We start from the raw sequence: 27905 nt of genomic DNA on the forward strand, positions 1-27905 counted from the left end.
CGTCATCGACCTTTTTTTTTTATGTAAAAGAGGTCTAGTTATTTATCTTCAGATATATATGTATATGTCTGTGTGTGTGTAGGCCCTTTGTCGTGCCCTAAGGTAGAGCCCACTTTCTGCTATCTCATCCTCTAATCCCTTACCCACATCCATTGTCCTCCCTTACTATTGTGAATCTCATGTGGGCCTTATCTAACAGCATCTGGGTTACTTATTATTATATGTAGTACCAAATTTCTATAAAATTTATGAGGAAAGACTTTGCTGTAGAACAATTGAAAATATACTCTTAATTTGTACACTGGAATGTCATTAAATCAAGAAATTAAATAATAATCTGCTCTTTGGCTTCTTTCGGTATTGAGTGTAGAGGAACTTTCTCGTAAATAGAGGAAGTCGATTGAGGCTAAAAAAAAAGTGATTATTGGAAATTGTGTGAGTTTAAGGATAGAATTATTAAAAATCAACTTCAATCGATGAATTTTCTCATTTTTCTGAGATTTTCTTTTTTAAAAGTAAAAAGGCTCCAACGATGTTCTTTATTTGTTTTTAGCGGGACCAAAACCTACCTTGTCGTGACGTCACGCCTCAGGCAACTTTTGCTAGGTACTAGGAATGGTATAAGGATTTTTTTTTGGCACAGCCGGTACTAAGTCAATCTGAGAATCCTCTGGTATTGTATCTCTGACCGGGTTTCAGACTTTCATCCATCTTCAGAGGTGGATAATAAGTTTGGTGTAAAGAGATTTGGACTTTACTTCTGTTACCGTTTAGTACTGCACTTGTTTACAACTAATTTAAACACGATAATTTAAATCTACAACTTTTTTTTCACAGATAATCGTAAATAAGGACATTTTCAGGAGAGTGGAGTGGCTGGTCTTGTCACTTAAGAGCCATTCCTGTTGACTTTAAGGTCCTAACAATTACGCACCATCAGAGTGTTAAATGCATTTCTGAAAATTAGGTTTAAAGAAGATTTCTTAAACAAAATTATCAATTTCCCTAGAATTATTATTATTATTAGTAAGTCAAATAAAGTAATTGCCTATTTTTTCAGGCAGGCTTTACGTCCAACTACCAATTAGGTGTCGTGGACGGAAGCGACTAGCAAACATACTTTACTGTAAATTTCTTTTATTAACCATTAAATAAAATCCAAGTCCTAGACCGTGAATCGAACCCGCTAAACCAACAATACATCTTAGCTTTGCGGGTCTAGCCTCTAACCGCCTAACATACTTTACTATAAAGTTCTCAAATTAACCATTAAATAAAATCTAAAGGCATAGACCTGGAATCGAACCCACTAAACCAACAATACATCTTAGCATTGCGGGTCTAGTCTCTTAACCGCTCGGCTATCGTGGCGCCTATTAGTATTATTATTATTTTAATTGTTGTGATTATTATTATTATTACTACGTATTATTATTACCTTCGAATCGTATATTTTTATCGAATAGCTGAAATTGTTTTCTAGATTTAAATGTTTTAGGTTTACCTGTAGAAATAGAATTTCATTAACCTACTTATTTATAATATTTTTAGAATTCATAACAGATATCCAATGTCTAAGCAAATTTATCTTTCCTATACACAATGAAGACACCTGTACAAAATAGATAACATAAATCATGCTTCTTTCGGTTGTAGTCTAGTTCTATCCGCATATTAACCCTTTACAAAAAATCCTTCCTTCACTAAATTCTTTTTCCTACATCTTCATGATAAATCCCTGGAGGAGTAACCATTTCTAGGGGAAAATGATCTTTTACACTAGCTTATACTTCACTCGCTTGACATGGCATTCCAGAAAAAAAAATTTGTCGCAGTGAAAATGAAGAAGTATAATTTGTCATACGCAAATGTATATGGATATGACAATTTTTTTTAGTAACTTGAGTACTCTCACGTTTTGTGATGTGCATAACTCTTTCTTAAATTTATCATTTACTAAATTACTACCTGCTCGGTGTAGATGTAGACGGGAACACTGTGCTGTCCAAGTATCTTGGACCACTTAAATAAATTAACGAGTGCAACTCAGAAAAAAATTGTTTTAGGAATTTTGGGTAAAAATTAATAAATTTGGGGTCCAATTTAAAGTAAGTACCTTATTCCTCGTCTTCGGTAAATGTTTCCCTACCGGAGATTGTGGCATCTGGTAATCTTAACGAACTCTCTACTAGAGAGAGTCTCTAGGTTTATTCCCAGTGCACTGGGCGATTGAGTCGCCATGCTCCTTAGTGTTCTTTTGCTACTTTATTAGTTTTTATTATATTGGCATCTGGCAAACTTTAGCCGGATCTGTTGTTCTAAAGCCTCGGTATCTCTCATGAGATGATGGGTGGGCGGGGAACAATGGGAACCATTTTGGATTGCCTGCGTTCCTTTCTCTTTCTGGTGGAATCGCCCGTCTAAAGCAATCTTAAAGTAAGTACCATAAGAAGAATACGAGCGAGTGTTCAGATTGTTATCATTTTTTTCTAATCACTTTCTATTATGCAACTTCTTCCGCTATATTCAGTTTACTGTAGTGCAAGAATCTCAGATAGCTTTCATCTCTCTGTTGATGTGATATTATGTTAATTAAATAAATAAAGATAAAGTAGAATTACATCAGAAAAGTCAAATCTGCCATGAATTTCCATTTTAATATAAGTATATTTTCTGTCCTACTTAAAGAAGTCCCAAAACTTATAGCGACTATCTTCGTTATTAAAAGTTGAACTTGCAAGTCGTCAGAGCCTTTTCTGAAGTTCTCATTCATAGGTAGCCGGCCCAACTTTACTACCTAACTGCGTTATCCCTCGCCCTTACTTACTTCTCCCAACCCATGTACTCTCCCTTACTGTTTTTGGACGAAGAGAATATAGAAGGCAACTTCCGCCGTCTTTTAAATGTACATCTTATAATATTCTTAACTTTAGACACAACTTTTTAATAAGGGCGTAATTAATTCTATTTTTTCCTCCCACTTTTCTTTTATTATCATCTTTTGATCATTGACATGAAGCACTCAAAAAGAAAAAACATTTATATTCCAAGAATTCAGCCAGTTCTAAAATACCCCCTCCTCTTAAAACGAGAAATAATGTGCAAAAGTATTTCAACTAATTTTTTTCCAACAAAAAAGTTTTCTGGCCAAATTTTCTTTCAAGAATGCACAAATCCTCGGGAAAATCTTAAGGAAAAAACTTTCATCTTAGACATCCATTTGACTTCCAAGTATAATCAATTTTATTTATTTTTTTTGATAATTATAAAATCCTGGCCCCAAAACTTTCCTCGCAACCATTGGGAATTCAATGCCGTCGTCGTCGTCGTCCAAGATATACCATTGAGGAAACAGCTATATTAGGAGGCCCCCCTCGGCTAATAACAAATAGTAAAACATGGATAGATTTTTTAATGTGTAGTAAGATCTAAGATCAATACTTTCCTTATAGACCGAATTTTCTATCCAGAACTCCAGAATTGCAGGTGCTTTTTCTCTAAATTTTCTTAAAAGAATCCATTATCTTGGATTTCAAAGAAGTGTTGCTTCTGTGATATCTTTTGTTATGTCAAGTTTTAAACGCTTTTTTATTTATTTTGTATCAATGGATTAATTAATTTCCTACTTCTGTTGGAAATATTAAAATATTTATATTTCTCATAAAAAGCTAGCTTTAAATCCAATCAAATCCTAGCTAAACCTAGCCGAACTCAGTACCCATTAACATTGTGACTACCATCTTATTTTTTTTTTTTTTTTTTTTTTTTTTTTTTTTTTGGCGCATCGACTGCCTTGGCCATTAGCGCCCACTAATAATGTTCTTTTCACTTTCCAAATACTACTCGAGCTGGGATGACACGTGTGCAGACCCATAGCTTCCAAACACTACACCTTGCTTAGCAAGGTCGGGTGGAGCCTGGGTCCGCAAGATTGTCTCCACACATCCCCTCTTATTTCATCGACATTGTCGACGAGGGGGAGTGTGGAACATCATTGTGCCATCCCTTAAATAAACTAAATTTTACAATACATAACTAAATCTGAATTAATAATTTTAGATGTTTTCTATTATATTTATTGTAGGCAAAACCAAAAGTATTATAATTTCTATGTTTACTATTTGCTTGGGCTTTGCTAATACTAAGTCCGAGGAGGCTATTTACTCTACTAGCAGTTGGATGTGCAGTACTTTGAACTAATATTCCTGCACATCCCAAAATAAACTAGAACTAAATATAATTAACCTAATGGGGTTGAAATACTCGTATAAAATTTCTTTCAACCCCGAGATAAAAAACCTAACCTAAACATACATACGACTTTCTCGCCAATAAATACGTTTACGCCAATAAATACATTCACGCCAATAAATACATTCGTGCCAATAAATACATTCACGCCAATAAATACATTCATGCCAATAAATACATTCTCACCTTAATATAATACACTCATCCTAAGCATTCACACTAGGGGAAAGTACTCGATATTCCTTTCCCCTTTAAAAGAACTAACCTATAAACTAACCTAATCACTAACCTAAATTTTAAAATATAAATTAATTTGTTTTAGATACGTAAATAGCCTCCTGATGTAAGGAGAACCCTCTTGAAGGATAACGCGCTTGTCATGTGGCAGGCCTGCTGTTTCTCTCTGTGTTCGCAGTGCCTGACACCCTTCCAACACGTGCGACACTGTCAGCCTTTCTCGGCATCGCGGGCACCTCGGCCTTCTTTCGGCAATGAGGAGGTACCCATGTGTCAGACGTGTATGACCAATCCTTAGCCTTGTTAGAATCACTGATTCATGCCGCGGGTAATTCTCGACTTTGGCATTTAGCACACGTGGCCTTATATCTTTTAGTTTTTCATTAGTGTTGTCCCACTGAACTTGCCACTTTCTATTTATAATAAGTTTCATATAGGCTTGTAAATCAGTAGGACGTACAGGGATGACATCTTCAGAGGTAGTAGAGGCAGCTTGTTTAGCAGCCTGATCTGCTCTTTCGTTGCCGGACACACCTATGTGTCCTGGCACCCAGACGAATGTCACCCCTTGGCCACGTGCACGAAGATCAAAAAGTAATTTTAAAATAGTGACGACCATTGGGTCCGTCGAGAATTGATCCCGGAGAGCCATTATCGCACTTAACGAATCAGTCAGTACCAACGATTTATTATAATCTTTATCTTTTATTAGCTTTAGGGCCTGGCAAAGTGCATACGCCTCTGCCGTGTACACCGACGCGTAATAAGGGAGTGTCCAACTAAGGGTAACTCCATCGGTGTACACAGCGCTACCAACACCGTTGTCTGTTTTGGACCCGTCCGTAAAGACAGGTCTAGAATCATAATAAACACTCATTAATTCTAATAATCTTTGTCTATAGACAACGGGCGGTGTATCATCTTTTTTAAATATTGCCAGGTCCATGCGGACGCGCGCAGAGGGCAGTAACCATGGAGGGTGGGGTGCAAAGCCCCAACCCATAACTTCTCCTAATTCTATACCCTCTGCAGCTAAGATTTCCTTAGCTCGGATACTAAGGGGTCGCGTCCGCGAGCGTTGGTAACGAAATTCTTCATCGTGTAGGCTCTCGAATATGGTAGGGAATAAGGTAAGAAACCGCTTCCCCCATATTCCGGCGGTGTAAGTCAGGGTAATCTGCTCTCTTCTTAACTGAGGAGGCAACATCCCCGACTCCACATAAAGACTCTGTAGAGGACTGGTCCGGAAGGCGCCTGTAAATAATCTAATACCTTCATTATAAACTCTGTCTAATAGCGCCAGGCGTGACTTGCGCGCAGAACTGTAAACGGGGGCTCCATATTCAAGTTTGGAGCGGGTAAGACAAATGAAGATACGTTTCAAGATCTCCCGCTCAGTTCCCCATTTGTAACTTCCAAGAAATTTCAAGATATCGAGGGTTCTCCTTGCTTTTGTAGAAGTGTATTCGATATGCTCCTGCCAGGATAGCTTACTATCAAAAATGAGGCCCAGGAAACGAACGCTATCTTTATAATGAATTGGTGTGCCATCCAAAATCAGTGTTGGAGGGGCATGATCATGCCTCAAGCGGCAAAAATGTAGGCACACCGTTTTAAGTTTTGAAAATTTAAATCCGTTCCTGGAAGCCTCTGCAGCCACTCTGTCAACTGCCTGTTGTAGCGATTCTCCAACTTCGCAAAGATCCCTTCCTGATAAATAAATTGCCAAATCATCAACATATAAAGAAATTTGAAGCGGATCTGCTACAACATCGGCTAGACTATTTATCGCCATTGTAAACAATGTAACACTTAATACCGATCCCTGAGGTATTCCATTTTCTAAGACGTGTGGGTCCGAAAGGACCGACCCCAGGCGTACTCGGAACCTTCGCGACTCTAAAAAGCCACGAAGGAACCTCGGCATGTTCCCTCTCAAACCCCAATCATGACACTTCCGCAGGATCGCATGTCTCCACGTGGTGTCATAGGCCTTCTCGAGGTCGAAGAACACGGCCAGAACGTGCTCCCTACGCATAAATGCGTTTTGTACGTAGACCTCAAGGTGGCTCATCTGATCCAACGTGGAACGATACCTGCGAAATCCCGCTTGATGCTGGCTGTAAAGTCCTCTTGTTTCTAACACATATACTAATCTATAGTTGACCATAGATTCGAGGACCTTACTCAAGCAGGTGGTCAATGATATGGGCCTATAGCTAGAGGGGTCACTAGGGTCTTTTCCTTCTTTAGGGATCGGTATAATTATCGCTTCCCGCCAACCATCAGGGTATTGTCCGGTCTCCCATATGCTGTTATATAATTTTAGCAGGTTTACCTTTCCAGTTATGTTCAAGTTTTTTAACATAGCATATGGGATTCCATCCACTCCTGGAGTTGTATTCTTGCATTTCTTTAAAGCGTTTTCTAGTTCTTGCATGGTCAGCGGAGCGTTGTAGGATTCATCAATGGCGATTTCAAAGTCGAGTGGCTGCTGCTCCACGTCACCTTTTCGCCGTAGGAAGTCTGCAGGGTAATTTTGTGAGCTGGACACTTGTGCAAAGTGCCCAGCCAATACTTCTGCTACTTCTTTTGGCTCGGTGACGACGACATCATTACGTTTTAGAACTGGTATCGATGGATATTTGCTACCACCAGAAAGGGCTCTTATTTTATCCCACACCTCTTTTAGCGTCGACGATGTGGAAATCGTCGATACGTATGAGGTGAGAGTTTCCTTTTTTAAATGCCTTATTAAACGCCTCTCCCTGGCTCTTAGTCTTTTAAAGCTAATTAAATTTTCTTCCGTCGGATACCTTTTAAATCTGTTAAAGGCCTGCTTTTTTGCTATGTTGGCAGCCTTGCATTCCGGGGTCCACCAGGGAACGGGGAGTCTTGCGACTTTCCCGCCAATCCTAGGAATGGTACCTTCGGCTGCTCGCACCAACGATCTTGTAAGCCTTTTTGCATCAAGGGTGGCATCCCCTGTAAGAGGTGGAGTCACCACATTGTTGGAATAAGCAGGCCAATTTGCATTTTTGATGTCGTATCTCCAGGGTATCACAAAGGGCGCCCTGGAGATGAAGCTTGATAGTAAGATTGGGAAGTGGTCACTGTGATATAGTTCATCGAGTGTGGTCCATCTTAAGCGAACTGCAATGGTAGGAGTAGCAACACTCAGGTCAATTGCGCTAAAGCCTCCCGAGTGTGCGTTAAAATGTGTAGCTTCACCACTCTCTGGTTGCCGCCCTTGGCTTTCTTCCTTGGCGGGGAAGAAGGGCAAAAGGGTTGCAAAGTAACCTGCATCCCCGTCGTTGAAACGTCCATCGAATTGTCCTGGTCCATGCCGTGTCGAGATCCTGAAAAACAGATTGGATTGATGTGGGATGGGGGAGTAGGATTGGGAGTTGTATTGGAGTTTGGGTGAGGGAGAAGGTAGTTAGGATTGTGGGCAGGGTTAAATGGTGGGCTAGGCCCGGTAGAATCAATATGTATATCCATGATAGACATATAAATTCATCGAAGTACGTGGTCCCGCCTCCTCGGACGCTCAAATGGACCCGGTTACTATCCGGGTGGACCATCGCACTTCGACATAGACCGGTGCCGCGGAAGACAACGTTCCGGTACCAGGTACCGACCCGTGCCCCCGCGACCCCCTTCCTACCCCTAGGAACCTGTCTGAGACAGTGTTCCCTAGCCGATTTCCTGAAGTAGGGGTATCCTCCAGGTGGAGCTCTCGGGTGAAGCCGAGGCCAAAGACATGTGTTGGGATAAGCTGCCCGCAGGTCAACGTCTCCCTCAATGCCCAGGATCCTCTTTTCCACCCTAGCCCCAAAGCCTCGCCACGGCACGCGAGGGAGAGATATTTATACTCTGACTCTCGACGAGTGCGTATCCTTGTTCGTGCAGTGTGTGTAGTCGTCTGTATAGTGTGAATGTTAAGGTGTAAATGAGTGTGTGTGGTGGGGAGCTCGAGTTTACCTGTGGGTTCGCTAAACCCAAGTAGCTGCACACATCAACTACCTCTGCAGGTCCTAAGTGTAGTATGTGAGTGTTAAGGGGTGTCAGTGTGAGTGTTGAAGTGTTGTTAGACTGGGATACCCGCAGGGACGCCAAGCTCCCTGAAGAAGTGGCTAGTCCACTCCCCCCTACGGGGAACTACCATCTTATTAAACCTAGCTTAAATCCAATCAAATCCTAGCTAAACCTAGCCGAACTCAGTACCTATAAACATTGAGACTACCATGTTTCATTAAACCTAGCTTAAATCCAATCAAATCCAGCTAAACCTAGCCGAACTCAGTACCCATTAACATTGTGACTATCATCCATCTTATTAAACCTAGCTTAAATCCAATCAAATCCTAGCTAAACCTAGCCGAACTCAGTACCCATTAACGTTGTGGCTGTCATCCATCTTATTAAACCTAGCTTAAATCCAATCAAATCCTAGCTAAACCTAGCCGAACTCAGAACCCATTAACATTGTGACTATCATCCATCTTATTAAACCTAGCTTAAATCCAATCAAATCCAGCTAAACCTAGCCGAATCCAGTACCTATAAACATTTTAGAAGTTAGCTGAGATATTATGTAGTATTATTTAAATAATGTTACAAAAATCGATATCTAGTATGTTCACTGCAGTAAGGAGGCGCTTTCTGATGTAGAACAAATCAAATACAAGAAAGTCTTACTGAAGTTATTGTTTATATGTGTGGAATTAATGACTGGCTTTTCTTTCTCTGACTTTCCCGTATATTGAACGATGTGGGTATGTGTTCTAGTCACAACAGTTTTTCTTCCCCTTTTTCCTGAGAAACTGTTCCAAGTTTCCAAGTAGGTGTACGGATCTGAACAGCTAATGCAGAAATACTTTCTAGTCCATTAAGTTTTATTTCTACGATGTGCTTTTAGAGAATCTCATAGGTAGAAACATTTTAGAAGATATAGTACGCACTTTTTCACTGAATTTTTCTTTACCTTAGGAAAATGTGTAACAACAGTAATGTCCACTATTAAGAATTTTATTATAAAGATAAAACATATAATTTTTTTTTTTTTACTTTTTTTATTTTTTACTTAGAAGAAGTTATCCATTTTGGCGGAATTTGTGAATTATGAGATTAAGTAATCGCCTATTTTTTTCAGGCGTGGCTTTACGTTCAACTACCAATTAGGTGTCGTGGACGGAGGCTCATACTTTACTATAAATAATTTTTTCTAAGAAATAAAAAGTAGTCATACACGGGATTCGAACTGGCGATCTCCCGCTCACAAAGCCATTCTCTTGACCACTAGACCAACATCTGGCCCCGTGAGAATTATGTGATTACACACAATGTTTTCACAAATTGCATAGTTTTTTTGTTTTTTTTTCACGCTATATCAGGTGATGTAATTTCCAACAGTCCCAGTTTGTGCTCGTACTAGGAAGTTAAAAACCAAGGAAATAATATTTTATATCACTTCCTGTAATATGTAAATTTACATCAAATACACAAATTTATCTATCTATTTAGAATTTTTTGTTTTGTTTTTAAAGATTTTTAAAAAAAATGGTTATCCCACTTTTTACGAACTAATAGATTATTTTATTTTTCAAACAGGAATATTGGGAATATATAGTTTCAACTTGGGATGAAAATATTTATCATCTATTTTCCTTCTTTTATATATATAAATCCCAGAAGTACCCTTCAACGCAGACAGGCTCTGCGAGTTTCCCGTTACCAATTATTTGTATCCCATGGACTAGGAAATGATTTATGGTGCCTAAGTTGCTACATTACAATAAAATAGTGTAGCTTATTTGAATCTAAATTCTTGTTCAAAACTATTTTTTTGTTATAGTTAATTTGCAAATGGATTTGAAGTGATAAAAACATTAACTTCAATTTAATAAAATATTAAATAAACTTTTGTGAATTCTAATTTAACATTTTATTGGACAAATAAATTGTTTAACCACTTCGCTAATTTAAACTTTTAGCCAATCAGTTTAAATGTGTGTGTTTTTAAAACATTTAACATTTCAACAACCAATCCTAACAAATCCCCATTACAGTCAACCTTACACATGTTATTCTTGAACTTTTTGATAGTAAAATTCACAATTTTACGTGAGCCGTTCACAGCCCAACTCTATTAACTCCTTAGGAAAAAAAATAAAAAATAATAATAATTAAAAACGATGTTTTTAAAATCCCTTTTTGTAATATAAATTCAAATTTTACCGTTATCAAATATGAATATATTGGTTTCGTGACCGTAAATTGTTAAACTTAGGATTCAAGATTTGCGAGGAATCGGTCAAATAAAAAACAAACTCGTCTTCTTGCCAATGTTTCGACAAATATATTGCCTTCTTCAGGGCCTGGATATTACAAATACAAAAATACAAACAATTCAGTAACACAGAAAATCAGTAAAAAAAAAACAGTAATATAAAAAGTAAAATACAATAAATTATTTATAATTATTGAAAACTTACGTGGCTATACGGGTTGGTTGAGTTACAGAAACTAAGAGCCAGAAGCAGGTTTATATAATAATATATATGTATACAGATATAGCGGGACTTCCACGGGAATTTTGGTAATTACAATGGGACAGAAACAATAGAATTGAACATTGTAATTACTCTAGTGTATCTGTCCCATTGTCATTACCAAAATTCCCGTATAAGTCCCGCTATATCTGTATATAGTATATACCTGTTCTCCAGTTCTGGCTCTTAGTTTCTGTAACTCAACCAACCCGCATAGCCACGTAAGTTTTCAATAATTATAAATAATTTATTGTATTTTACTTTTTATATTACTGTTTTTTTTTTTACTGATTTTCTTTATTACTGAATTGTTTGTATTTTTGTATTTGTAATATCCAGGCCCTGAAGAGGACAATACATTTGTCGAAACGTTGGCAAAAAGACGAGTTGTTGTTTTTATTTGGACCGATTCCTCGCCAATCTTGAATCCTAAGTTTACCGTTATCATTCAGCGCCTGTTATTGAATTTTAGTTGAACAACTATTGCTAAGATTTACATTAGAGTACGGAGTTAATCAAAATGGCTTCTGAAATAAATTATTTATTATTCACTACATCACATTTGAGTTTTGCTTAAAATTCCAAACTTCTTGATTCAAAACGCTTCATATCTAAGATTTTATTAATTTACCCTATTCTGAGCACGACTAGTCTACGTATATCCGGTAGTAAAAAAATCTTTTATACTCTCTTTTTAAAATAATTTGCTGTATTCTTTTTTTTTTTTTTTTTTTTTTTTAATTTCCTGTGTTTACTACCTATTATTTAATTGAAAAATGAAATGATGAAAAATAATGAAATTTCAACCGAGTTGAAAACTGTGAGTTGAAAAAAGTTTGCACATAAATAAAATTCTGTGAATTAATAAAAGCCGTTGGTTTGTTCCGTTAGACTCTTTTTTCCCGCCTCGCCACCTCAATTTTGCCCGGCAAAAAAATATGAATGCATAGTGAGTAGAAAAAAAAAGGCGGGAAAGATAAATAAATACAAAATATGTGGTAGGCATGGAATTAATATTTACTGTATATCAAAAGGGGTTGGTTCATTTCATTAATTACAAATTTTTAATAATTCACAGCTGATAATGATGACGTAATTAAGGCTAAAAGAAGATAACTTGGTTTAATACGTACATAAACCCAGGTTTGTAATGAATAATAAATAGAGATCTATCGCCTTTTTTACCCCCCCTCTACCTGTAAGAGAAAGTACAGCGGATGATTACTATTAATGATGCTAAGTTTTCGCACCGAATATGGCCGAAAAAATATGAGTAATTATTAGTTATTCATTTTTCAAACCCTAGATTTTTAGCAACACATTTCAATATGATAATTATAATCGATAGCGTGGTCTTAGGAGTGCATTTGATCTTTCCTTGAATATAGTGCAGCGGAGAGAAGGAAAGGTTATTAAACTTGAGGGAGTGATCATCCCGTTTCTGCTCCCTCGTCCACGTGAGTTCCCTAAATAGCAGTGGATGGTTTCCAGTTTTGAGGCGGATAAATGACGAATAAATGTCCTTGCTAGAAAATTTTAGGAGATAGCTTTGGGCGCCGGGTAGTGTTTTATCCCCAACTAATTGGTTCCTTGATTCCTGGTGTTTCCCGAAAAAGGCCTCGGTTGGTACCAGTGCTAAAGATAAATTTTCTTCAAAGATGCTTGATTCGCTTTTTAAATTGGTGAAAATCTTGGTGGTCAATACAATTAACAAATCAGAAATTTATTATGACTAACACTTTAGTATTTGTGGTGTTAATTTTTTTTCTCAGTTCGTCTTAGCTCTGAAATAGTATAGAGCAAGTACTTTAAGGTGCCACGGTAGCTGAGTGGTTAGAAGCGTGGCCCGCAAAGCTTTAGATGTATTGTTGGTTTAGTGGGTTCGATTCCCCCAGCTAGGCCTTGGATTTTATTTAATGGTTAATATGAGAAATTTATAGTAAAGTATGTTAGGCTATTATAGGCTAGACCCGCAATGCTAAGATGTATTGTTGGTTTAGTGGGTTCGATTCTCCGGTCTTAGGTCTTGGATTTTATTTAATGGTTAATATGAGAAATTTATAGTAAAGTATGTTAGGCGGTTATAGGCTAGACCCGCAATGCTAAGATGTATTGTTGGTTTAGTGGGTTCGATTCTCCGGTCTTAGGTCTTGGATTTTATTTAATGGTTAATATGAGAAATTTATAGTAAAGTTTGTTAGGCTATTATAGGCTAGACCCGCAATGCTAAGATGTATTGTTGGTTTAGTGGGTTCGATTCTCCGGTCTTAGGTCTTGGATTTTATTTAATGGTTAATATGAGAAATTTATAGTAAAGTATGTTAGGCGGTTATAGGCTAGACCCGCAATGCTAAGATGTATTGTTGGTTTAGTGGGTTCGATTCCCCGGTCTAGGCCTTGGATTTTATTTAATGGTTAATATGAGAAATTTATAGTAAAGCATGTTTGCTAGTCGCCTACGTCCACGGTGCATTACTTTATTTGTTAATACTTATTTAAACGTCATTTATTGACGCAGGCGCATAAAGTTATCTGATCTGAAGATCATCCGCCATATATAGGTGCTTGCAGTTATCAGTGGTCTTCGACCAGACTCACTGAACTTACCTTTTTTATCTTTTTTCTCAACCCTTTATACAATAGAATATTTTCTTCTTTTTTTTATTAATATTAAGCACCCTGTTTGCTTTCTTTGTTTCAGACACAATGACCTTCCTTGGAATATTCGAAAATTTGTCCACAATCAGCTGGGCAAATTCAATTTCTCCGATGATCTCCGTATGGTGGAACCATGGTCCAAAAGTAACTGGTCTCATACGGACCTGCCACGCCTGCGGGCAGGCTTGGTGGGCGCTCAAGTAAGTAGACTTGATTTCTTGGTTTCACTAACTAGTATTCAATTTAAGGCGTATCAACATTCTGAAGGCATTGCCTTTCAGGAGCTTTTTTTTTCCAGGGTAAGGCCTGTGCTCCGGATAGTGTTACAGACAAAGCTATCCATTATCTGATGACGAAGGCTCTAAAAGTAGGCAGGACTGGTTACATTAATATTTATACTCTTAGCAATTAGTTTGTACAAGAGCGTATTGTTCATGCTGTGACATTGAGCTAGGCGCATTGTCTATGGGATACTGATGGGAGATACCACTGTTCTGGAACTACCTAGTATGGGATAAGTAGATTATCTGGACGGCAGGAATAGGGGTACATTAACTATTCAACGATAGTCTTTGCATTGGAAGGATTGAATGTAAATAATTTTGGTGAGCTTTGTATGTCCAGATCGGTCTAAATAGTGTCTTGTAGATATTAGATAATGAGTTTTTGTATTCACTATCAGAGGATAGATTCAGGTCCTAAGAAAGGCACCCCGCTAGGTAGCAGTATCAAAACTCCTCTTGGCAAATCAATAGAAATCAATAAATGCGCATTCATTGATCGAATAAAAACAAAAATATTAGTTTCATTAAATTGCTCTTGCTACTTGTCCATCAATTTCCCTCAAAAACTAGCGAAGGTTGATCTGGTTGATTCGCTGACGATGGAAATGTTCTTTATTGTGGCCTAATTCATCAAGGCTGGCTGACAGTCCAACAATGGGAACGACCAATTCACTCTCTGGCCCACTCCACCTTTTCTTCAGTTTATTTCCTACTTCTTTCATCTGTCATCAACCGAACCTTGAAGAACAATGAAATTTGTTCTTTAAATTAGATGAAAAGCAATGGAAATTAAGCCTAACTTTTTGTAGAAAATTTCTATTAATATACAAATCGTTGTTTGAGGTTAGTGATAATTTAAATATGATTAGACTTTTAGTTACCCACTTAGAGATGTTCCATAGTGAAGCTGTATTACTCTTAAACACATTTCGATTAATTATGGGGATTCTTTAATGTGTTGCTGAAGTTCCGAGTTCAGTGAAAATACTCAAGCTGAAGTATTATTCTTTTTTTTTTATCGCCAGATTGCTCATACAAACCATTAAATAAAATCCAAGGCCTAGACAAGGGGGAATCGAACCCACTAAACCAACAATACATCTTAGCATTGCGGGTCTAGTCTCTTAACCGCCTCGGCTATTGTGGCGTCTAACGTAGCGTAAAGTTGAAACTACTGTATTATCTTAAAGTTGCAACTTTTATTCTCTCATGGTTATCACTAAACAAACTTTGTTCTCAAGTTGTTCACTATTCTCTAAAATTCACAAAGATTACGTGCCATCTTGACTATTCCCTTTAGGTTTAATAATACAATGTCTAGAACTTCTTAGACCATGTCTATTTCTTGTTCACAACACTATTGAGAGTAGATCCTCTATAGGTCTATTCACGGGAATGTTCTTTGTACAAATACATTTAAAATATATTGAAAAAAGACTCCTAGTTTCGAGTTTGTACCAGAATATCGGTTTTAAAGTCTCCTTAGACCTGAAAAAGTGGTTTCGAAAATAGTTTGTGAGTAAAAGTAATGTAATGCCTATTTTTTTTTTAAGCGTACTTTAAGTCCAACTACCAAATTATGTGTGGTTGACTGAGACGTATGGCCTAACATACTTTACAATAAATTTTTCATATTAACCATAAATAAAATCCAGGGCCTAGACCGGGGATCGAACCTACGAAACGTAAGAAGGTTAAACTTAATATTTCGAAAGTAGCACTAGACTTGGAGGGATTCTTTTTTTAATGCAAAGCACTCAATCAAATACACTAAACCTTTTGTTTCCTGCACAAATTTCCAGGATAGTTCGATTAAGGATAAGTTTGGGAGAAACTAGTATGGGGGAGCGCTTCTCTTTAAAGCTTTAAAAGACTATTCCCGTAACCTTCTCGTAGCATCCAAATTCGTATATTGGTGAACATTTTCTTTAATTAAAAAACTAAATTAATTTATTAATTAAAAAAAATATAACTGCTTCTATTGGGCAATAATTTCTATAACTCAGTTTTGGCAGTTTAACATTCCAGGAATTTGCGCTTCAATTGTTCAGCTGGCAACCTGTTGGCTTCACATTATATTACCTCACGAATTTCCTGGAAATCTAATTAAAGGTAGTTTTGATTTAAATCTAATTAAAATCGGTATAATGACATAGTAGTAGATAAAATACTGTTGAAATTGCATTAGTTTGTCCAATGTTACGAGTTTAGGTGCTTTGATTGATTTTCTAATTAAGAAATCTTATTGTTGAACAATTTATGCAACAGAACAGCGGTCTTTATTTGAAAAAAAAAAAAACAGTAGGAGAACCTTATCTAGTGACGTAATTAATTTCCATCTATGTATTTTACTTAAGATGAGGACTTCAGTGTCAAACGTAATGATGACAAAGTACCCAGTTGGGTTAGAAGGTTATACAGTTGAGTTAGAAGGTTATATAATGACGGCAATGGTGATGATGGCGCAGAGATTTATAGCCAACACAATGCAGTATTAAGTGAAACGTCACTTGGGCCACTTCATTATATACCCAAGAATCTGGTGTAACATAAAATAAATGTTTAAACAAGAATTACCTTACTACCCAAGATAATCATAAATTTCAATTCTAATTAATTATATCCCTTTTTTTTCTTTCATTTCAAATTATATCCCTTTTTAGGACGAGCGAGAGAACACAGTCCAGAGATCAACCTCAGAGGTTAATACACTTTAAATTAAAAATAATAAAAATTAAAAAAGAGGCCCTCAGTTTTCTCTATAAAACCATTTTTTATTACTAATGCTAGCATTACTTTGTGAAAATGCCTATCATACCTCAATTTAATTAGGTTTTAGCAAGTAACAGGGCACAGATAATGGCGAACAACCAAACATAGTATAATTTTCAGTAATACATACACAATTTTTGTGGCCACAGGTCATGTAAACTCTAAATGAGCCGTTCACTCCATAAATCGATTAACTCCAATCGAGTTGAAATATCTTAAATTTTTAAGGATCATAAACATTTGGTTCAGTCATAGCTTTTTATATTCACAATAAATTTTCACAAATAAAAAAAGATTAACACCATTAAAAGGCCAAAAAATGTTTTGGCAACTGGATAATTAATAATTTATTTCAGAAGCCATTTTTGATGAACCCCGTGCTCCAATGAAATTTTTTTGCGGTAATTCAACTTAAATTCAGTAGCTGGCGCTGAATGATAACAGTATATTTATTTGAATTTATATTATAAACGGAATTTTTTTTAAAAATACAGTGTACATTATTTCGTCGTATTTCTTAATTTTTTTGTTTTTATGGAGTTGATCAAGTTTTGCAATGAACTGCTCAAATTATACTGCTTCGTGTAAAGTAAACCTTATGAGATCAACTAATAACAAATTAGGTTAGGGGCAAGAAAGTCCAAAAATTCTCTCTTCTATCCACAGCCTTCGCAATTGATGTGCCACGCCACATTAGTGGACCATATGTTATGTGTGCCGCGAAGTTCCTTAGCATAATCTTACTGGGTGGTTCGTAACATTGATAAACGCGCATGTGACTCGTCTTGTATCTTAAATAAATGAAAACTAATACTATCTTTTACAGTGTAATAATCTTATAGTTTTGTTTAAATACTACAACGTAATTAATGAAATCAAACTCTTTATGAACAGTGGTTCTCAAAAACTGCTGGTTGTATTACTCAACTTAGGTTAGGTAAACGTAATATGTGTTAATTGTATGATTTATTTGTTTAGCCATTTTTAATATGGAAACGTTTGGAAATTGTAAACATTCAGTTTTACGAACAAGTGATAAATTTATTCAAATACTATGAATATACCATGAAATTTCGGGAAGAACTTAGTTACGCCCTGGATAAGGTTTGTGGTACACTAATTAACTAGTTCAAAATAAAATTTTAACCTCATTAAGGTGTTTTTTTCTGTTGAAATTTCAAAAAAGTTATTTCAAGGAAATTGTGGTAAAATTATTGGAAACTTTTAGAGCGGAATGTCGTAACCTCTGACCGCAAGAGTAGACACACACCTGGTCCTGTACTTCTGGAAGAACCGCAGTGAACTGCCGTTCCTCTGTCACCTGCCAGGAATCCTTGCAGTACCTTGGTTTTGATAACTTCGCTTTAACAATGCACTCGCAGTAGCTATCTAATTAAATTAATTAGATTTCAAACCCGGAGACTTCTGTTTTTGGTTTTTTGTGTGTGTTTTTAAATTCATAAATTAATTAATACAGATTAAGTCCTTCGCTTATCACAGAATGAAGTCTGTTAAATCTATTTGAAAAATAAATAAATATACGATAAATTTTGTTGGTAATTCGAGGGCTATGCAAAACATCGGTACAAAATTATTAAATAAAAGAGATGTAAATATATCTGGGAGCATGAATAAAAACATACACATATTTGTATTTAATATTTTCTCATGCTGAAATGGACACTTGTTAGTGCATGTTTGTATAAAAAAGAAAATACGAGAAAATGAAAAATAATGAGGTGCTTCTTCATTAAATACAAAACTTTTTCAATCACCGACATTGTTTTACTTTATAAAAATAATTATTTATCTACGTTTTAACAAACCTGCGTCATTTTTTTTTTTTTCTTGAATATCTATTCTCTGAAAGGACTTTTAGTAACATCAGTATTCTAAAAGCAACAAATTTATTTTAAAAGCAGTACTGATACTGCAGTATATGCAGGTAGATATACAGTATAATGCTTAAAATTGCTTGCACAAACAGAACAAAAAAATGCACAATATACTTCATTCTCGAGCAACTTTGTTGATTTTGTTCCAATATCTTCTGAATATTAAAGGTAACACTACATACAGGAGAATCTTCTCTGACAGTCAGAACGCCCTGAGCTTTTTCTAGTGGATTGTCCATCAGCAGACAGTGAACTCAAAGAAGCAGCTCCTAGGAAGAGAAAAATCTTAAGAGGCCAGCAGCTGGATTTGAAACCCCAGGATCTCGACGTTGGGAATTCACTTAGCTAATCCCTTCCCAATCAGTACTTTTTTTTTTTTGTATTTCAAGTGTTTAATATACACACTTACATGTTTACAGTTCTGGTCTGCTTACGTGCCGTGCGGGTCGCAGCACTTGGACGCAGTTCAGGTTACCATGGAACAGATCGATGTAATCAAGAGGCTGACACAGATATATAATACAGATTTACAGTTTGTCACAACTGTAGAAGGTAAATTGGAATTTTATAAATTCCCCCCCCCCCAATAATATAGATTTAAATAGATGTACTGTTGGGGCTACAATTAATTCATTAAGATTTTTATTTTCGTTCTCCGGATATTAGCAGTGACGCTAATACAGCCACAATATGCTTTCAAAATGAAACTTTCTGGATAAATCCTTCCAAAGAATATACAACCTTCCCGTATAATAACCTCCTCCCTATCGTTTTCTAGGAAATATAAGTGAACTGCTGGATACTTACTGATTTGTGTACCCTTGGTCGTTAAATCAACCCTTATACTTATCTATTTAATTATAATAATAATAATAATAATATACATTTATTTCAAAAGATGTAGTACATAAAAAACCTTAAACAATGTAAAAAAGGCATGGCTAACGCCGTCTGCCAGAGTTTGGTTACAAGATAAAATGAAAGAAAAAACTTATGTGAAAATAAACTTAATGGCACAAAAAAATAATACAACAATAAAATAATAAAAAAAAATGGAACTCTGTGAGTGAAAATTAAAGTAAATTTTTTTTAAATCAAATTAATTGTAATTAAAAAAGTAATATTTTCAAAATCAAAAAATTAATAATTGAATTCTCTAATGAGACTGTATCTATAGTTCCAGGCCTGCCTGGCAAAATCAATCAATTCACTGCAAATACGCTGATTCCCCAAAGCACCAATGACATATTGAGCATCTAAGAATTTCACACCGAGGCTCCTCAGTCGAAATTCCGAAAGGATTGGGCACTCGCAGAGGAAGTGATGCAAGTCCTCCCTGCTATTCAAATTGCACAACGCACATTTCTCTCTTTGGGCAGCTTTATCAATCCATGGTACATAGTTCAGATAAAGCATTTCACCTCTAATTTTAAACCACCACCTCAGACTTGACATGCCCAACTGGGTGGTAGAGCCAACTTTAAAGATCCCAAGACGTCCTTTAGTCTCAAGAAGTGTCCTATAAAGAATAAAACGCTCGGACTTCAAAGCGCGGCCCACAGATTCGTCCGGGCAAGCCTCTTTCATCCTACGCAACAGTTCAGAAAAATTAGTTTCCCAACCCGACATGTCACGCGAAAAATCAAATCTGAGTAAGTACTTTTGGGCGAGGTTGGACCAATCTCTGAACCAAAATAGGTTATTATTTACTATTACATCGGCAACAGTTTTTGAGAGGTGGTTATCATTGCCTGACAAGATTTTGAAACAAAATTTAAAATGCAGGCGCAGAGTGTAAATGTAAACTGGATCTATTTCACTTTCTATGTTTAAAATAAAAGCCGGTGCTGTTGAAGGGAGTGCGAACAATTTTTTCAGAAAATATCTTCGAAATCTTTCCAGCAACTCGAACCGCTGGTAGCCCCATACTTGAGCTTAATTATCTATTTAAGGGCATAATTGATTATTATTCATCTAACCCATAGATTTTTTTTAAAATCTTCTTTTTGGCACAATTTATTTATGGCTTCTAAATAAAATAATAATATTTCAGCGGACCGCTTCACAATGTCTTCTTTTGGAGGCTGATTAACTGACCGGGCCACATTTTCATGACATTTGTTTACATTTAAAAAAAAGAAAAAACCAATTAGGACTGTAATTGTATTTCAATTTTCTTTAAGTAAAATACATCTTCATCTTATTCAGTATCTATCGCCGGCATTTTTCACATTCCTCACTACTTGTAATTATCTCGCAGGGTTGCCGTGGACAGCTGCTCCATCCTGGTACTCATCTTTTGCACTCACCATATTTACTAGATGCTAATTTTGCGAATATAAATTTTTCAATAAATAAATAATTAAAAAAAAGAAAAAAGTAAAGTATAATTTATCAAAATAAACAATTATTGTGATCATTATTTACAATATTCTTTTGGAAAAGAGAAGTTGCAAGACAATTTGTAGGAAATAGGAGAAGCACGCATGTTCAAATGACTTCCACGTGAACTGTGGGAAATCTGTCATAAAGTTTTCATGGGTGGAAAACAACCATTTATTCCAGAAGCTTCCCCCCCCCATGCCAGGAAAACTAACCACGGATCCTCCCTTTGACGTTATTAGCTTTCCCCGAAGTCTACCAAAAACTTTGCCATCAGCTCGGCCATCTATAATAAAAGAAAGAAAAAAAAAGAGATAGTTGGATCAAGTGTTGGTCCCCTCCTCTGCAAGACATGGGTGTTTGTTATCGTCGTGATTCTTTCTGTAGATTGGGGTAGGAATTTTGGCACCAAGCCTTTCCGTTCAACTAACCCATTATCCGGCGGGGGTAGACTAATCGTCTGCTTAAGTTATGTTTATTCAAAATAATGTGGACATTTAATCTATAATTTAAAATACCACCTTCTCATGGTAGGCTTACGGTAGATTTTTCCTGATAGTCGGGAAATTCTATTTTTTAACTTTCTCCACTAGTTCAAGGCAAGGCATTGAGTGGATTTTGAAGTCTGTGGAGCATGAAAGCGGGGTTTTTCACAAATTAATCTCTCTCTCTTTGTCTCTCTGTGTCCGAATTTTCCGTAACTAAAAAATGAGAATTTTTTAGTTACGGAAAATTCGGAAAACCGGTGGTACTTTCGCCCATTTGTCTTAAAATCGATTTAAACTTAGGCATCCTCCCCAAAAAAAGAACCTAAAATTATTCTCTGTAAATGTAAAAGAGCCCAACGCCCCAGAATTGCCGCAACTCATAGGGATATAGAACCAATGACTTAGAGCATCATGCCCAATGTTTGTTAGCCCTAGTAAAGGGCAAATTCCAGGCTCTTGCAGATGGTGAAGGACGTGAACCCTCAGCCAAGCAAAACCTGTTCTACGGAAGACCCTACCCTGTTTCCGCTCAGCAGATCCACTTCTGTCTTAAGAATGTCTCTGTTCTTACTAGCTGAAGTGCCGTTAACTCAGGTGAGCGTCCTGCAATTTACTCTTTCGTTACTCTCACTGGCCGATCTTCTTTCACCATCAGGCCTTCCAGGACTGATTTGCTTAGGACCACCAACCCGGTGTTTTGACAGTTACATCACCAGCTGTTAAATTCATTGCGAACCCAGAACTTGTAAGACTGATCTCCTAGGTACGTTGATGAAGTTATAGAAAGGTTTACTAGAACCTAACCGGATCATTTCCTAGGCCAGTGATGGCGAACCTATGACCCACTGACACTGACCCACAATTGCTAGGCAACCATTTGTTTGTTTACGCGGGTTGTTTTAGATTTTCTAATTTTGTGGATATTTTATCTGTATTTTTTTTTCAATCACGCATTGACACAAAGGCAATTTGAATGCTATCTATAAGCTTTAGTTTGATCATTACAGTTCTAAAACGCAAATGACGACAAATGTTTTTATATTATTTGAATTAAAGCAAAAGTGTTTACAAAATATCAAATAAAATGTATAATTCTACTCATATTGTTGGTTAAAAAAATCGACAACCCAAAGCAAATAACCATATTTAGATTTTTCTTCAGATAAAACACACTTTTGTTCAGGTTTTGTTCAGTTATGTTTGTAAAAAAGAGACTTCCATAGCACTTGTTTCGTCCCGTTTTACCCAGTTAAGCCAACTGAATTTTAAAGATGTTTAGTTTTGAAAATATTCAGTTTAAAATTGTTAAACTTAACTCTTGTGGGCATTAGTGGACCCAAGAGCTAGTACTAAAAAAAAAAAATGAACAAAATTGAGATCCACGTCTCAAAAAGGTTCGCCATCCCTGTCCTAGGCCTTCTAGTTGCCCACAAACTCAACATGTTGCCCTGGCACCCAGTTACGGTAATAGTAATCAGGACCGGATTTAGATGAAAAGAGGCCCTAGGCTATTCCACTTATGAGGCCCTTTCACCTCCCATTTTTAAGTTTGTAAATTACTTGAGAGATAATAAAATACATCACTACTGTGGATACATCACTAAAACAGTTTTTAGAATAGTGTAATTTTAATTTTGCTAACAATTGGAATGTAGGCCCCTCTTGATCTTGAGGCCCTAGGCTGAAGCCTAGTTAGCCTATAGGAAAATCCGGCCCTGATAGTAATAACCATCACAGAGGAAAGCACTTTTGCAACAAGTTGAATGAAAATTGCTATTTTATTTCTTCTGCTAACAAAAAAACTACTAACACACTAAAATGGAGTGCATTACTTTTAAACTATAGCTTGTCTTAAAAAGACAAATTAAGTGAAATCTCGCTTTCTTTTAATTTACTTATTTTTTGGATGTGGGAAATTGTAGAAAATAAATCTTAGAGGAAAAATAATAATAAATAAAAGTATATTTCAATTTTTTCGATAACCTCCTTTCGCTGTTTCTCTATGTTCTGGAACATCTCCCCTTTTTTCCAGTTAGGTTTCTATCCCTTTCCGCTTCCCTTGCAGGACGCATCCTCCGTGAAGTTGGGAAGAAAAGTTTGCAGAGGCAGTCAGAGAGAGAGGGGACAGTGTTTAAAAAGACATTAAATTCACGGGCATCCTTTTGTACCCCCACTAACCCGCTTTGTCCTGCAAAAGTTAAGGGTGGAAAAATAACTCGTGTCTGGCTGGGTTGTGCTGTGTGGAATATGGTGCCGACTCAGTGCTCACCTCCTGGTGTTTAGTCTCCTGCGATATAAATCTCGGCCGTTAATAACCGTCCCAAGCTTCTTGTAACGGCCACTGTTTCACCTATCTCTCTATCTCTCTTTGCGCCTTCCCGTACATCCATTTGGTGTTTTGGTTAACTAGTGGGAGAAGCAACAAAACTAAAAAAATTCTAAGGGAGTGATGACCTCATTATACGGCCCAATTTATGATGTAATAATAAGCCAAGCATCTTTAAAAGTTTTCTTTGAACAATATGAGACTCGCATTTACAAACGGTCTAGCGATTGGACACTAATTATACCGTCTCAAATTTACAGGATATAGCACAATATGCCTAAGGCATAGATTGGAAAAATAAATGGCCGAAAATGGCATAGTTGCTTTTTATGCCTAGCTTACTTCCGACATTATCGGTCTTTTATAGTCCTATAAGTGGTAACAGCTTCTTATACAGCCATTTAGCAATGGCTGAAGAGATCATAATGACAATCCAAGATCAGTTAAACATCCACGAGAGCTTATATAATGCACAAGTACTGCTGGGAAATAGTTGCACTGTAGGAAAATTGCAAGTTTATCACACACCGAGCATTCAAGCATCTCACCAGAATGACAACGCCTCCCCAAGTTCATCCATTTGGCAACAAGAAACCATCACAGTCTTCAAGAATTCACAGCTTATTATAAGTCTGCATAGCTCAGATAAGGCAAGGCCAAATAACTTCGGAAAGAAAATTGCCTAAATAATTGTTATTGTGGCGCCCCGATTGATGAAAAATATGCTGAAAGTGTAGGGGGAGGGGGAGTGATGAGAATAAATCCGGAACTGGGTACTCAAGGGGATGACGTAAAGGCTCCAACAGTTAAGTTCTATTCAAATTTTTCAGTGTACTGCTGACATCCTGATAGTGAAGTCTCGTTAGACAGTTAGCCGTAAGAGGTACCTTGGAAGAAAAAAAATGTAACGTGCCAGCTGCTGGGTTCGAACCCATGATCTCCTCGATGGGAACCAGTGTACGCTAACAACTGAGCCAGTCCGTTCTCTGTGTAAAAAATTATTATTTTCAAAATGTACCATTCATAATATCATAATTCACATTCATAATAATTTTATTATAATATAATTCATAATATATAATATTCATAATAGAAATCACTTTTCTTTATTTATTTTATGTTCTAAAAGAAAGTCTGCTTTTCTTACTTTGCAAGAAAATCTTGTGAATAAGCGAATTGTGAGGGAAAAAATTGCCGGAAAATAAAATACAAAGCTGTTGAATTGATGGTGATGATGATGAGTATAAAAGAAGATATAAAAGTTTTTGCTTAGTTAGTCAAGAATCCTTTTTCTTGATGCCGCTCAGAAGAAAAGCGATTTTTCTTTTTAATAATCGTTCGCAGTAGAAGTCATTAAATGTGCTCACTTAAAGGTTCTAAGCAAAAAATGTGTTTGCAATGTCTATAATAATGCAGTCTGCGGACTCAAAATTCGTATCGTAAATACTAAGTAATAATTCTAACAGTTCAATTCCTTTTTAAAGGAGATTTGTACAAAAGCTGAGTTCCGCAACCGGGACTTAACGTTGCCTTTCCCACGGGGTTTTGAACCAAAAAACCTTCTTCTAAACTTTAAAAAAAAAAACGCATTTTAAAAACTAAGGGTAGTAAAATTTAGTTATTGTTTAAGGGTTAAGCACCCTTAGTAGCTAGGAATGGTGCGGTTGAAAGCGAATAGGAATGGACTTAACAGTCCAGAAGGGCGGAAAAGGTTATTGTTGGCCACCAAGTGCCTGGTAGAAAGTTCCCCGCAGAGACACTATAGTTTCCACAATGCCGCAAAAGTTGTGTTGGCATTGTTGGTTTTAGAGTACTTCCTTCCTACTTTACACCGGATAATCAAAAAAACATTTGTCTCCACTTCAATTTGTCCATTTTACTTCCAATTATTATTACTCGCAGTTGTCTCTGTTTGGGAGTGGTTCTTTACTTAACTGCAGACTTTATATGGTTAGAATCACGCAGTTCTGGTTAATATCGTTGATTTTTTTTATCTGTTTTGATGCATACATCAACGGATTCGAACTGTCGTTCACCATCAGGGGTAGAATAATCACTTTGTTGTAGTCAACAAGCATAATGTGAGACGGGAACATAAATAAAGTCGTATTCTCAACATTAAACTGGATTAATTTACCCCTGATTATGGCTGGAAGTCCAAAATCGATTTGTGATAGATATAATCACCAACTTTGTAATTATTATTTGTTATTTTTGACCAACTTAAGAGTATAATCAAATTGTTACAACAAATTAATTGACTATAGAGCAAATTCTTAACATTACCATCTTTATTTTTTTTTCTTGTTTAACCTTACCATTTCCGCTCCAGCGTTGAGTTACTCCAGTAAAAGAGGCTGTTGCCAACCTAATATCTGCAGATTAATAAGGGCAGAAGTGAATTTAATAAGGGGAGGCCATAAATCGAAGGACAGGAACTCCCCCTTATACACGAGCCTTATCTCCTCACCTACAGGAATGAAGGTATTAGAGAACTAGGTTATGGAATGAGAATTATATTCCATTTCAGTCTACCATTTCCTTGCTAGTAGACATTTACTCGGAAGCGGAAGTCTCTTATACCATCCAATCTTTAGCACTTATCTTTTTAAGGCTGATTGGTATTTCCATCCTCTGTGTACGAGTACTTAGCGCACATAAAAAATAACTTAATGATTCAATCAATCATTTATTAGATTAAAATATTCTGTGACTTGATGCCCTCCAAAATATTAAAAGAATTTTTGAAATATATTTAGGAATGGCTGATAAGATAATCGACGGTTCTACTGTAGGGACTTCAGTCAGTAAGCAATCATCAGTAAATAGATTTTGGCCGCTACCTTTTTCTAATAAAATCAATTTTCTTTTATTCAATCAATCTTTTCTCTCTCAAAAAAAGATTCTGCTTTCTACACTGCAACTTCTTCGGAGAGCGGTTCACGGTAGGCACTCCTGTGGGATAAGATTTCAGTACGGTTAAAATCTTGTCTAAGCCCTTCATACTAATCTTAAATTTTCTTTTTGCCCAATAATTTATTAATAACCGCAAAAACAAATCCTAAAAAATTCCAAGTTCAACTATCCCAACCCCAAAAAAAAATTTCCTCACACACACACAATCCCGTGGACATCTTCATCCAGTAATCCAGCAGGAACCAGTGTAATGGAGTTTCTCTAATTGGGGGAGGGGCATCTCCCCAACGTTTTAAAAACATGTGCATAATTCACGGAACTGTAACTGCATTGATAATACTTTTTTGTAAAGTTTTGTTTGTCTAAATAAAATAAAAAGTTCCTATAGGATGAAAAAATAATCGCCATTACAGTCGAGTAAAATTTATTTTGCCGAGCTTTCGACCTAGGGACTAGGTCATCTTCAGGGCTAGTTTAGAAAGTAATATTTTTACATTTCAGTGTTGGTGTGACATCTGTCTTGTCTGTTCATGGACTGACTCCAAAAAGAATAAAAAGTTCCTATTGTACTGAAATCATTTTTGAGAAAAATTTGTAGTTCAAAATCGATAGAGAATGAAGTAGTGGATATACTTGCTAAAGATGCCACTGACAATGGAATATTTGAAGTGTACAAAGTTCCAGTTTCGGATTTAAGAGGAAGAATAACCATCACCGCATTACAAATGTGGAAAAAAACAGACTACAGTAATAGTAAGGAAGGGTTAGAGGCTATTCGCCGAGGCTGACCGCAGAATTAATCCGTCAAGACCGTGGGGCTATAAGGATAATTGTAGGCTTAATAACCAGGCCACTGCAGGCTGTAGAAAACACATGCATTGCATGAGCCTGGCAGATGATAGCCCACTGTAGGTTCTGCCAGGAAGAGGAGGAAGCGGGCACTGCACGTGTTGTGTCAGTGTGAGGGACTTATCTGGGCTAAGGATGTTACTCCTCGGGGGAGGAAAAACCAAGGCCAGAGAGCTTTACCCAGGAGGAGTCACTCTCCAGCATTAAGAGTCTGATTAAACGGATGGGTCTTATAGGGTGAGCTCTAAAGTCGGGGAGCCACAATAGATCCAAAGGGGTCACAGTGGCGTAGG

The 27905-nt window shown here is 36.6% G+C and overlaps 1 protein-coding gene across 3 annotated transcripts in view; it reads left to right on the forward strand.

The window, feature by feature from the left end:
• The window catches only part of LOC141446118 (dipeptidase 1-like), a 290995-nt gene that overhangs the window by 239972 nt on the left and 23118 nt on the right, over nucleotides 1-27905 (forward strand). For all 3 annotated transcript variants that reach the window (XM_074112557.1, XM_074112555.1, XM_074112558.1), the window contains 2 exons: nucleotides 13744-13900; nucleotides 19071-19203. In XM_074112557.1, coding sequence (XP_073968658.1) covers nucleotides 13744-13900; nucleotides 19071-19203 — 290 coding nt within the window. The remainder of the gene's footprint in view (nucleotides 1-13743; nucleotides 13901-19070; nucleotides 19204-27905) is intronic.

Source organism: Rhodnius prolixus, unplaced genomic scaffold, assembly GCF_049639745.1.
Source record: "Rhodnius prolixus isolate KJV_2025 unplaced genomic scaffold, Rpr scaffold_1, whole genome shotgun sequence".
In the NCBI taxonomy this organism is placed as follows: domain Eukaryota; kingdom Metazoa; phylum Arthropoda; class Insecta; order Hemiptera; family Reduviidae; genus Rhodnius; species Rhodnius prolixus.